The 13,626-nt window shown below is 38.1% G+C and overlaps 1 protein-coding gene across 6 annotated transcripts in view; it reads left to right on the top strand.

Moving 5' to 3' along the window:
- Positions 1–13,626, top strand: part of RPS6KA3 (ribosomal protein S6 kinase A3) — a 108,329-nt gene that overhangs the window by 85,781 nt on the left and 8,922 nt on the right. For 5 of the 6 annotated variants that reach the window (XM_082375624.1, XM_082375625.1, XM_082375626.1 and 2 more), the window contains 6 exons: positions 1,079–1,204; positions 4,465–4,554; positions 6,493–6,651; positions 8,712–8,873; positions 12,869–12,945; positions 13,492–13,609. In XM_082375624.1, coding sequence (XP_082231750.1) covers positions 1,079–1,204; positions 4,465–4,554; positions 6,493–6,651; positions 8,712–8,873; positions 12,869–12,945; positions 13,492–13,609 — 732 coding nt within the window. The remainder of the gene's footprint in view (positions 1–1,078; positions 1,205–4,464; positions 4,555–6,492; positions 6,652–8,711; positions 8,874–12,868; positions 12,946–13,491; positions 13,610–13,626) is intronic. The other variant, XM_082375628.1, reaches the window with a different exon arrangement.

Here is a 13,626-nt window from a genome sequence, read left to right as displayed (position 1 = left end):
AAAAACTGGTAGTGAACCAGATTTGGCCCACAGGCCATAGTTTGCCAACCTCTGCCATAGAAATATATAAGAAATAAAAATAAACTTAAATTTTAAGTTTTCCAAGTTTTGTGTCCTTGTTCTTTTGGAGCCCCATTGTCATTAGGAAGAAATGGTTATGGGTACTGCCTTAGGGTACCTCCCTCCTTATCCCATCTGTTGATCAGAGTGGGAGAAAAAGGAGCTACAGAAGCAGGTTTCTGAGTGTGTGTGTTTGTAGCAGGCGACTGCACTGCTAAATTAAATGTTATTAGAGGAACACAAATAGTACAAACCATTAGATTTATGTCTTCCCATCGTAGTATCATGGAAAGATAAATTTAATTTATCTTCTTAATCATAGAGGGAACTAGATATATCTTTTGAAGCATTGAATTGTTTTTAGGGTATACTTAGTGCTTGAATTTGCTTGATGATTAAGTTGCTTTTGCGCTAAAGTTTTTTTCACAAGTCAGTTATCTTGCTTTCCACTTTCTAGAAAACCAATTTAAGCACTGCTTTTTGAACAAAGTTCATGTTGAAATAGTCTGTCCCTTTTACTATGACAAGCATGTGATGAATTCTATAGAATGTATGTTTATGATTTCTATGTGGTGCATCGGAGAGAAGAATCCAGATGTTCTAATTCTGAATCCTCCTAAATCTTTTCTTCTATACCAGAGGTTTCAAATGTCTCCCCGTTTGCAAAGGTATTTCAAAGACCTATAGCCATTTGGGGAGTAGAATGGGGCATAACCACTGGCAAGGCTGTCGGCCCCTTATCACGTAGCTCTGTGTTTCTTATTGTACATATTCAGTTTTTTCTTTTTAACATAAGCTTTTTAAAAAGGCATATTTCTTGCTGTGCATTGTATCATAGACACTTCAGAAATGCACAGTTGTAGAAGAATATATGTAGAAAGATTCATTTTTATTTTTACTAAATTCATTTATATTTATAGTTAAGGCCAACAGTGCATGCTGAGTAACATGTTTCCCTATTATGTAATGTACCAAAGTCATTACAGAGCTCTTCATCAATTTATAATTGTGTTTGTAGCAGTTACACAGGAACAGTATTCAATTTACTGATGGATATGAAGTAAAAGAAGATATTGGGGTTGGCTCCTACTCCGTTTGCAAGAGATGTATACATAAAGCCACAAACATGGAGTTTGCAGTGAAGGTAAGTGTTTTTAGATTTAAAATGCACCTCTAACAGTTCTTATTCATGCATGCTGGTACCAGTTAAAAATTACACTCTTCTTTGGTAAGTGTGCCTTTTGTTATAAAAAGGTAAGGTAATTTAAATGTCTGGCTAGTGATCTTCAGGGATCTTAATCTGGAACCATAGATCCTCCTATGAGCTCAAAAGGTAAGGCAGCATACATCCAGTTTGTGGAGGGCAATACCACTTTACACCTGACCTGGTTTTAATAGCACCCCATTTACTCTCAGAAGTCCCCCGTTTATGGTCAAGATGTCAGGGAGTTCCTTGGAATTGTATGCCAAATTTTGTATGTTTACATTTTTATGGCAAAAATGTTCATACCGTCCTTCACATTTAAAAGGATCTGTGAACCAATAAAAGAATAAGAACCACTGTCATAAAATATATTATCATTAGCTGTTTTAAGTTCGTCAAGCATCCTAAGACAGTAAGGATTTTCTAAGCCAAAAACCAAGGCACATACCTCTATGATAAAGTTCGAGTCCAAACCTTTAGTTATAAGTGAACAAATACTATATTCAAGTTTCTGCCTTTTCACTTCTTGAGATGGATGCCTCTGCTCTCCCATCACAAACAATTCAAGTCATGTCTAAAGCTTTCAACTTAACTTGAGCCTTAGAACTAGTCTATAACTATGGGTAGCTCGTGTTTAGTTAGTGGGGAGAGTGGCATTAATTATTATTACTTCTATTCTTCCACCGATCTGTCCATTTATCTAGATCTAGTATGATTTTACTGTGTAAAAATAAAAATAAATGTGCTTTATGCATAGCAAATATCTGGGAGGACACACACAAAAATTGTTGCTGCTATTTTAAACTTGGATGTAACTGTTTTAAAAAGTCGTCAGTGTCTGTAAGGCATTCTGTCAGTTATAAGGATGAACCATAGAAATACATTTTAATTTGCTCTTCTACTCAGTGAAATCTGGGGTACATAGAAATTTTCAACTTGCACACATGAAAGGAGAGAATGTGAATAATGTACTTGGTAGGCAATTTAAGAATGTATCTTGCCTCCATAAGCACATCAGAAAAAAGCAGAAATGTCCTGAGGCCCCCTTCAAATTATAGAAACCAGGAGCAGTATACCACAACCTTGAGAACATCTTCCAGCTATATGTGGATTCTTGTGACTTAAATTAGATCCCTAAAACCAATCCCAGCACTTGATTCTACTGAAATTACTACATATCTAAGATTCACAAGCAGAGTTATGGATATAATGTAAGCTGGGCTCAAGATTAGCAGATCAGAGAGAATGTTGCCAAAAATAAAACCTCCCCAATTCCCTGGTGGTCCAGTGGTTAGGACTCTGCGCTTCCACTGCAGGGAGCACGGGTTCAATCCCTGGTCCAGGAACTAAGATCCCACAAGCCACGTGGTGCGGCCAAAAAATAAGTTAATAATAAATTTAAAAAATAAAATAAAACCTCCCAATGTGTTCTGGTTTTCAAAAGACTAGCCCCAAATCATCTCCCTTGAGTCAGCATGTCTATTCCATGTACCTTTCCTCTTAATCATCCATTTGCCTGATTCTACACTACCATTTGCAGTTGATCACAGTGGACGCCTGTATGTTTGACTTCCCTGTTCTCCAAATAAAGAACTGTTTTCACAACTAAATCCATTTCAGATAGCAGATTTGGCTCATATTGAGAGTTGCAAGCTCTTTCCTAGGATGCTAAAGCATTTGGGTATTTATTGCATACATATTTACTAAGCTGTTTTAAAACTGAAAGTATGAAGGTCACAAAATTTATTTCAGACTACCTTTTGGATGAAATGAAAGCAAAACTTGTTGCCTTTTCTTTCTTTCTTTTTTTTTTTTTCCAGTTTTTTTTTTTGGCTGCATTGGGTCTTCATTGCTGCACAGGCTTTCTCTAGTTGCAGCGAGCGGGGGCTACTCTTCGTTGCAGTGTGTGGGCTTCTCAATGCGGTGGCCTCTCTTGTTGCAGAGCATGGGCTCTAGGCGTGCGGGCTTCAGCAGTTGCGGCACACTGGCCCTAGAGCATGCGGGCTTCAGTAGTTGTGGCGTGCAGTCTCAGTAGTTGTGGCGCACGGGCTTAGTTGCTCCGCAGCATGTGGGATCTTCCCGGACCAGGGATCGAACCCGTGTCCCCTGCACTGGCAGGCGGATTCTTAACCACTGTGCCACCAGGGAAGTCCTTGTTGCCTTTTTAAAAGTATAATGTTACTTTAACAGATTAAAACGTTAAGAGAAGTATTTTTAAGAAGCAGCTGACATAAAAGAGTTGGAAAGCTAAATTAGTATTTTAAAGGGCTTTATTGTAATAATTAAACTTCATTCTAGCCAAGTAGAATTCTAGGTATGGTATTCTGCTTAGCTTTCTGCCTAGCTTCAAAAATAAAATTTGTTCTACTTAACTATTAATTTTTATAAGTAGCTTACAACTGATGGGATATTCCATTGAAGCATTTTATTAAAGAAAGTAAATTCAATAAACAAATGCTAATGGTGGTATTATAAATACATCTTGCTCTTAATTATCTGTATTGATACGGGTTAGAAGTTAACTGAGGGGGCTTCCCTAGTGGCGCAGTGGTTGAGAATCTGCCTGCCAATGCAGGGGACACGGGTTCGAGCCCTGGTCTGGGAAGATCGCACATGCCGCGGAGCAACTAGGCCCGTGAGCCACAACTACTGAGCCTGCGCGTCTGGAGCCTGTGCTCCCAACAAGAGAGGCCGCGATAGTGAGAGGCCCGCGCACCGCGATGAAGAGTGGCCCCCGCTTGCCACAGCTAGAGAAAGCCCTTGCACAAAAACGAAGACCCAGCACAGCCAAAAATAAACAAATAAATAAATCTTTTTTTTTTTTTTTTAAGTTAACTGAGTTCCCAAAGGTGTAAGACATTGAAGGCTGGAAGAAAGATATGTTAACTGTGTTCTTGGTACCTTTTCTTGAGGCTTTTGAGTTTTTATTAAATCCTAAACTTGCTAAAAACTTAAACTAGACAGACCTGGTTTGAATGTGACTCATGGCATAGAGTTTACTTTACAGCCTTGCCATCTATATCAAGACTGGCTTTCAAATTTTGATTAGACAGTCTGGCCAGATACTTGAATAAAAATGGTTGATAAATGGCTTATAAATACAGTGTTTACACAAAATAACACCTAAGTCTGTAGCTGTAAATACTTAACGTTTATACTGTATAGTTCATGAGATTTTATGATAAATATTTGCCTTTTAGATTATTGATAAAAGCAAGAGAGACCCTACAGAAGAAATTGAAATTCTTCTTCGTTATGGACAACATCCAAACATTATTACTCTAAAGGATGTAAGTAGATTCTTTAACGTAGATCATTTGACTCAGTTGTCTAACTCATACTTGGAATGTTTTCAAATATCATGTGGTAGACAAAGAATTCGATATAGTGAGTAAAAAAATAAATTAGAGGCCAACATATATAGCATAATTCCAGTTATAGAGAAAAATGTTTATATAGTTAATTTTTCTGCCTTTAAGAAGAAAAGTATTACATTATTGCTTTTAATATCAGTATTTACTGGAACACTTGGGTATTAATTATGTTCAGGATTGACTAGCCTCAGGCTCCATAGGCTCCCCAAACTGTCTTCCACAGCGCTGCCAGAGAGAGCTGTCCCTTATGTCTAACCGCGTTACTTCCCTGCCTACAGTTCATCTTCCCCATCACCTCTGGTCCCTGCATTCCTCTGTCTGTAGTAGTTTTCACACTTCCTCACACACCCTATGCCCCAGCCATGCTCAAGTATGTACAAATTTTTTTAACATGCCTCGTTTTCTTCTGCTGCTCTGTCTTTGAATTTATGATTCACTCAGTTGAGAATGCCATTGCCCTTTCTTGCCTGGCTAACTACCACACATCTAAGACTTAGCTAAGGCATTACTTCCTTCCGGAATCCTGCCCTGCCCATCACCACCCCCCAGACAAGTGAGGTTTCCTTTCCCTGCTACTTACAGCTTTCATCGTAACAGAGGTGTTGGCAAAGGGTGCGAACTCCTCAGGCAGCATTAAGTCCTCTCTTGCTCGTGGTGCTCACATAGGCTCAAAGGCCGTGTCTGGGTATTGTAGACCAGAAGTGGCATGTGGCCAGCTAAGCCAGAGGCCTCCTAAGGTACCTTTCACCTCTGAGGTTCTGTGAATTCCAACGTTTATCCTCCCTTCTCCTTCCTAACCGAAACTCTAATTTCCTCAGAATAATTTATCACTGTTCATTGTTAGAGGAGAATGTTAACTTAGTCCCATTAAATGTTTCACTTAAGTGACTCTTTAATTAATATAACCTCCAAGAATCCAACCAAGTAAATTAAAAAGGGAATGTAGAAAACACTTTCTCTCAGCCTTGCCTAGGGAACTCCCTAAGCTGTTGCTATTTTTTACATCTTTGCTCCTTCCTTCATTTCAAATTCCAAAGTCTCTAAAATTATCCCCACTTTTGTTACAGCATCTCCAACATTTTTTTAAACTCGTATTTCTATGTCTGTTTCTCCCTACTAGAATAAAAACTTTGAGGGCAGATACCTTGTTTTCTCCATATTTGGGGCCCTAATACATGGTACCTCTTAGGGAGCTAAGCAAAGGTGTGCAGTAACTCTATGAGAAGAGGGGAATAAAAGGGCCTGAAGTTTAAGGAGAGGGTTATTTCAGTTCGGGATTGCCTAGAGTACAAATCCAAAATTACAGTGAGCTTTCTTTTTCTACATTAGGAGTAAATTGGTATGCTTCTGCGTGGTTGAATGGAATTTCTCTTTGCTACTTAATCTTCCTACTTAATTCTTGCCACAGCTTGTCTTTCGATTTAATCAAAACCAGAATAATTCTTTGTACTGTATGTATAAATACAGAAGTTCCAGGAAAATCACAGCAGCATGTCTTTCTACCAGTCCCTCTCATCATTAGTAGGTAGAAAGATCAAGAGGAACACACCCTAAGAGCAGAAGTTCAGTGCCCCTTCGGATACCATACCCATACTTATTTTGATTGCCATGAGTTAAGGTTCACGGAAGGAAATTAAAGGTTATTTTTCTGACATTCAGTCTCATCAATTCCTATTTTAATATCTTTATGTGTATAAAATTGTTTGCAAATTTTATATCCTTCATTGGTTGTGATAAGTAAAATTTTCCTTGAATATAAAGTGAATTTTAATTTCTCTTTACTATGCCAAACTGTGTGCTGAGCACATGTAAAGATTCACATAATTTTTTACATTTTGCTGTTAAATGTTACAGGTATATGATGATGGAAAATATGTGTATGTAGTGACAGAACTTATGAAAGGGGGTGAATTGCTGGATAAAATTCTTAGACAGAAATTTTTCTCTGAACGAGAGGCCAGTGCTGTCCTGTTTACTATAACCAAAACTGTTGAATATCTTCACGCACAAGGGGTAAGTCTTTTTAACGTTTTACATATATACACACACACACACATATATATATAATATCTTATAAAATTTGGTATAAAATACCAAATACCCTTTTTCTTACCTTTTCTTTCTTAATGTTTGAGCTGAAATTACAAAGGTAGAAGCTAATTTATGCATGTAATGAAAAATATATTAGCTTAATTATCCTACTGTTCTTCCTCTATGTAGACTTCTCCCATTGAGCTCGAAATTCTTTTTTGTTTCTTTCTTTTTTTAATTTAATTTAATTTAATTTTTTAACTTTTTATTTTATATTGGAGTATAGTTGATTAACAATGTTGTGAGAGTTTCAGGTGTACAGCAAAGTGATTCAGTTATACATATAAATGTATCTGTTCTTTTTCAAATTTTTTTCCCATTTAGGTTGTTACATAATATTGAGCAGAGTTCCCTGTGTTATATAGTAGGTCCTTGTTGGTTATCCATTTTAAATATAGCAGTGTGTACATGTCATGAGCTTGAAGTTCTACTTTGAAATTTTAGCTTGTTTATAAACATTAAATTTTTATGCTTCCCAAGAAGTGAGTGAGATTTTGTGACCTGGAAGATGTAGCACCGTTTTTGCTAGGCCACTGTGTACTTTTGAGAACTGGGCCCATTTCGAGTTTAGAAGTGAACCAGAGAGTCATGGGTTGTATTCACTTATAAAAGGAAATCCTTCAAACAGATGAGGCCAAATAGCCACCTGGTTTCTGGATGGTGGATGCTCTCCTCCTTTCTTCCTGCATATAGATTTTTAGTAAATGGCAAAAAAAAAAAAATCATATTTTTAAAAGAAGAGAAGCCTGGGAGAGAAGGGGAACAAAGGAGAGATGAGGGGAGGGAGGAAAGGAGAACAGCAGAGGAACGAAGAGGAATGGGAAGCAAGAAAAGAATAAGAGCTCTCTTCTTAAGGAGTTTATTTTCAATACGTTATTCTCGTTTTCTTTGCCCCTAGAAGCTAACAAATGAAATGTGTTAATTTAATTCTAGAGCTTCTTGACTTGTAGCTGCTCAAGATTTGCCTAGTACTGGGACTGGAAATTGGTAGAACTCAGTTTTCACTGAAGAATTTGTGAGTTTGCAGTCATCTAACTCTTCTATGGTCTTTTCTCAGTGCCTCAGCAGTAATTAGTTATTAAAATGGTCTGGAGAAGTAGTGTTCCGGATGTTAGGACCTAAAACTGAGGTTATCGATTAGAACATAGACTCAGAATTTGGTGATGGAGGAAACACATAAGTCTAATAAGGAGTGTCAGAGAGGCTTATGATAGAAGAAGTATTCAAGTAGGTGATTAAAGGGGGAAAGTAATACAAACTCTAAAGGAATGGTATCTTTTTGTGTTTGTGACATTGTTACTTGGATATCAAGTAGGCAGTACTTACGTAAATCTGGGAGTTTTTTTTCCTTTTTACTCCTAAAACCCATGCCTGTTTCATTGAGCCTGTCTGTACATGTTTGTTGTGTTCATCCATTGTACATGCCATTCCCTCTACTTAGAATGACTACCCCCACTCTTCTGGCTTGTTCATTCTGTTCTTCAGATCTTGGATCAGTTGTTACCTCCTCTAGAGACCCTTCCTGACCTGCCCGAGTTATGCCCCATCTCTCACCTATTTATTCTCTGCCTCCCTTACTACTAAGTTCCTAGCATATAAAGGCAAGGATCTTACAGGTCTTGTTCACCAAAGTATCTGCAGCTCCTTGTATAATACCCTGGTACATGATACACATTCCATAAATATTTGTTGAACGATGAATAACCTGGAGACAGATATTACTGCTATTTGCATTTTTCCTTAATCCGCTTACTTAATTGGACAAAGAGGGGGAAGGTAAGTACTGTTCTTTCTTCCTCCTCTCCTTGCCCCAGTTCTGTGTTGCAGTTATATTACACTGTCAGCATTTTATAACGTTGGGATAGTGTAAAGGTTGGTACCCATCATCTTGTTAAGTGCATTGCTTGACAGTTTGTGAATAAATAATTTTCCATAATGGAAATGTATTGTTAATGCACCTCTTTAATTTGTATTTCAATTAGGTGGTTCACAGAGACTTGAAACCTAGCAACATTCTTTATGTGGATGAATCTGGCAATCCAGAATCTATTCGAATTTGTGATTTTGGCTTTGCCAAACAGCTAAGAGCAGAAAATGGTCTTCTCATGACTCCTTGTTATACTGCAAATTTTGTTGCACCAGAGGTAATTGTGAAAGAGTTTGCTTGTAATATTTCAGTATATTTAAAAACTCATTTACTGTGTTTAATATAGAATAGTTAATAGTTGTTTAATTGAAGAGTTACTGAGCAAATAATTAGAATAAAATGTCAGCCCTTTTTCTTCTGTTGGTAGTTCACCCTGTCATCAATCCAGTACTACCTATAATGCTTTTCCTGCTCTGACTTCTGTCTTTCTGCATAATCACACATCTGTAGCTAACTACTATCGCTGACACTTTCATGCTTGTCAGTGCATGGAGTTAAATGGAAACTAGCTTATTCTTCCCCTTTCCTGACACCCTTCGAATTTCCTGGTTTGGTCACCATCTTCCTTGTATTTCTAAGGCTAAAACATCATGGGCTCTTCTTGTCTTTAGCTGTATAACCAGTTACCATCTCTGTTATCCCCTGCAACCGGTTCGGGGCTCTTCTGTTCACAGAACTGCCATCCTAGCCCCTGCTTCCCTCACCACACCCCCAGATGACTGCCGCAGCCTAGGTGCACGTTGCTTCCTTTTGTCATTCTGTGATCAGTCCACAAAGAAGCTACAAAGCTGCTGAAGTCTTCTTCAAGCACTGCTTTGATCAGGTTGCTTCTTTTCCTAAGAAATTGCAGTTCCCCACTGTAGCAACTGTAAAATCCACTGCTTTGCCCTCAGAATTTCTTGCCTTTTGATTATCACTGTGTAAAAAATTGTAACTACAATAGTTAATCCTAATATAGGGCTTATGTGCCAGGCACATATATTAATGGATTTCATCCTCAGAGATATGATTTATATATAATAATTCATTCTCATTATAACTTATGTGAGGTGAGTACTTTTATTTGCATTTTATAGGAAACCAGGTGCACAGTGAGGGGGTGATGTCATTTGCCTGCGGTCAGATCTAGATCTGAGCCCAGGCAACCTGGCTGCAAAGTCTGTGCTTTTACTATGTGCTAGATATTTCACAAAAATTGTAATAGTTGATAATGTTAAGATAGTTGGATTCCCCCCTCTGTTTTCCAAACTTTTTGTAATTTTGTTACTTTTTAGATAGAAAAATATTTTTTAAAGATTATTTGAGTCTGTTCTCCCAGAGATACTAGAACTGATGAGGGACAGATTTTTTTCTTCTTTGTCCACATATCCACAGCCTCTGACACACATTGGTGTCCAAGCGTGGCCCCCTAATCCAGCCATCTAATTTTTCCTCATGATTGTTTCCTGCTTCATATAAGCAGTCTGCTTCTTGAAATCACCATGTAGCTTTTATGCCTTGGCACATTGGAATGTTTTTTTTTTTGGAATGTTTTTTGCTTTAGACCCTGCCTCTAAATTCTCCTTCAGGAAATCTTCAGTGATCAAACTGTCCTTAGACTGACCTCTTAACTCTTTGTCTCCTCTTTACCGTTTAGTCATCTGGGTTAAAACTTTAAAGTCCTCCTGAAATCTTCCTTCTCTGTTACTTCTCCACATTCAGTCTGTTGCCAAATCCTTTCCACTCTGATTCCTAAATATTTTAGACCCCTTTTCCCTTACCCCATACATCCAATCTTTTTTTTAATTTTATTTTGCCATATAACATACAGTAAGATATATTTTTTTAATGCTTTTCTTTTTTAAAAAATTTATTTTATTTACTTATTTTTGGCTGCATTGGGCCTTTGTTGCTGTGCGTGGGCTTTCTCTAGTTGCGGAGAGCGGGGGCTATGCTTCGTTGCGGTGCGCGAGCTTCTCATTTCGGTGGCTCTTCTTGTTGCGGAGCATGGGCTCTAGAGCGCAGGCTTAGTAGTTGTGGCACACGGGCTCAGTAGTTGTGGCTCGCGGGCTCTAGAGCGCAGGCTCAGTAGTTGTGGCACATGGGCTTAGTTGCTCTGCGGCATGTGGGATCTTCCCGGACCAGGGCTCGAACCTGTGTCCCCTGCGTTGGCAGGCGGATTCTTAACCACTGCGCCACCAGGGAAGCCCTATACATCCAATCTTTACTAAGTCCTTCCCATTTTATCTTTATGTCTTTTCCCCTTTATGTCCTGCCTTAGTACAGATCCTCACAGCCTTTCACTTAGTTTGCTACAAATTGCCTCCTATGAGGTGGCCTGTCTCCATTCTCTCTTCTTGCCAGCATTTCCTCTATGCCTTGAGTTATCTTTCTGGTATACACATCCACTTATTTTATTTTCCTCTTTAATGCTTCAATAACATCTGATTGCCTGCAGGGGAAAAAATCTAGATTACTTAACAAGTTTTTTATAAAAAGCTCTTCAGGGAATTCCCTAGCGGTCCAGTGGTTAGGACTCAGCGCTTTCACTGCTGGGGCCCAGGTTCGATCCCTAGTCGGGGAACTAAGATCCCGCAAGCCGTGTGGCGCGGCCAAATAAATAAATAATTTTAAAAGCCTTTAAAAAAGCCCCTCAGGGACTTCCCTGGCGGTCCAGTGGTTAGCAGTCCGCGCTTCCAATGCAGGGGGCGTGGGTTCGATCCCTGGTCGGGGAACTAGGATCCCACATGCTGCACAGGGCAGCAAAAAAAAAAAAAAGCCCTTCAGTCTCTCTAGTATCCCCTGTCTGGAAATCTGGCCACACTGAACTTGCCTGGCGCTAAGCAGGCTCTGCTCTCTTGCCTCTGCCCTTTGAGTGTCCTCTGCCCTCCTCCACCTCTTCACTTTGCCTCCTGAATTCTTACTTATAGGCCCAATACAAGCAGGCTGCCTCCTAGCTTTCCCTCTCTCCCCATATCAAGAATGAATTGCTTCCTCATCTTTGTATCCTTTAGACATATAGTTTTGTTAGAATACTTATCATGTTGAATTGTTAACTACGTATATGTTTATTTCCTTTGCCAGATTCTGATTTTCTTAAGGAAAACAGTTGTTTTGTATTTGTCACAGTTTTTTTTTTCTTTATTGGAGTATAATTGCTTTACAATGGTGTGTTAGTTTCTGCTGTATAACAAAGTGAATCAGCTATACATATACATATATCCCCATATCTCCTCCCTCTTGCGTCTCCCTCCCACCCTCCCTGTCCCACCCCTCTAGGTGGTCACAATGTATTTGTCACAGTTTATGCCTGATAATAGTCGGTGATTATTAAATGCTTGAGTAAATCAAATTATATATATATAAAAGAACAGTTTTGCACTATACCATTTATACTTAGTTATATGTTTTCTTAATTGTTTTATGTTAATCGTTTCTGCAGCCCCATACAAAATATAAATACATTTAAATAAGAAATTTACCTTCAATTTATTTTTATGGTCCACTGTGTGCCACAGCAGCATTCAGTAAATTAATTTGAATATCAAAATTTAAATTTATACAATTCTCATCTATGAACGTGTCTGACATAGGTCCATGGCCAGAGTCCCAAGCAGTTGTTAGTTCACCAAGAAAGAAATAAAGTTATAAGCTTTAAAATGCCGGGGGCTTCCCTGGTGGCACAGTGGCTAGGAATTCGCCTGCCAATGCAGGGGACACGGGTTCGAGCCCTGGTCCGGGAAGATCCCACATGCCGCGGAGCAACTAAGCCTGTGCGCCACAACTACTGAGCCTGAGCTCTAGAGCCCACGAGCCACAACTACTGAGCCCGTGTGCCACAGCTACTGAAGCCCGTGCGCCTAGAGCCCGTGCTCCCAACAAGAGAAACCACCACAATGAGAAGTCTGCACACCTCAACAAAGAGTAGCCCCCACTAGCTGCAACCAGAGAAAAGCCTGCTTGCAGCAACGAAGACCCAATGCAGCCAAAAATAAAATAAATAAAATAAATTAATTTAAAAAAAAGATTTAAAATGCCAAAAAAATTTAAATTTATATATATGAATTATTAGTAGTAGAAGGTTCTAGAATAGGATTACTGTATTGCCTTGTTTGTTAATCATGTTCTGTTTTTCTTGTATGCATTGATTTAGGAGATATAATTCAGTTCACAGCCTATCCAAATCTATATAATAAACAGCAATGTGTTAATACTAATTTTTACTTTTTCTAGGTTTTAAAACGACAAGGCTATGATGCTGCTTGTGATATATGGAGTCTTGGTGTCCTCCTCTATACAATGCTCACTGGGTGAGTATGTACCATATGTTGTAAGCATTTATTTATCAATATTTTGTTTAAATTATCTAGGTTTATTTTTCTAATCTCTATGTTGTAATATCTTTCCATATTTTCTCATCTTGTTTAATAATACAATCCTATCCCTCTCTCTCTCTCTCTCTCTCTCTCTCTCACATTTATAGCTGTATCATTACTGTTTTCTATAGTGTACTATTATTAATGTCTTGAGGTCATAAGTTGATTTTTTTCCATATCTTTTTTGTGGTCTAGTTATGTCATAAACATATACTGTTTTAAATATTTTATTCTATAATGTGTCATATCTCATTTATATTATTGTATCTTAAATCTAAATTAATATTTCATAACTTATATCTTGACCTGGTGCTTTATGAAGCTTCATGTTGTTGATATTTTTTTACTTTAGTAGGTTTTAATAAAGTATTACATTAAATGAACTACTTAGAGTACTTTTGGATACTGCAAATAAATATAAAAATTACCAACCAAAAAAGAAGTTTTATTCATTAGCATTTTAATTCTATTATAAATTAGTTACACTCCATTTGCAAATGGCCCTGATGATACACCAGAGGAAATACTGGCACGGATAGGAAGTGGAAAATTCTCACTCAGTGGTGGCTACTGGAATTCTGTTTCAGACACAGCAAAGGTAAGTATGGCTTCCTA

This window comes from Balaenoptera borealis (genome assembly GCF_965194805.1).
Source record: "Balaenoptera borealis genome assembly, chromosome: X".
Taxonomy (NCBI): Eukaryota; Metazoa; Chordata; class Mammalia; order Artiodactyla; family Balaenopteridae; genus Balaenoptera; species Balaenoptera borealis.
Note: the sequence above shows the minus strand (reverse complement) of the source record. Positions and strands in the feature narration are given on the sequence as shown.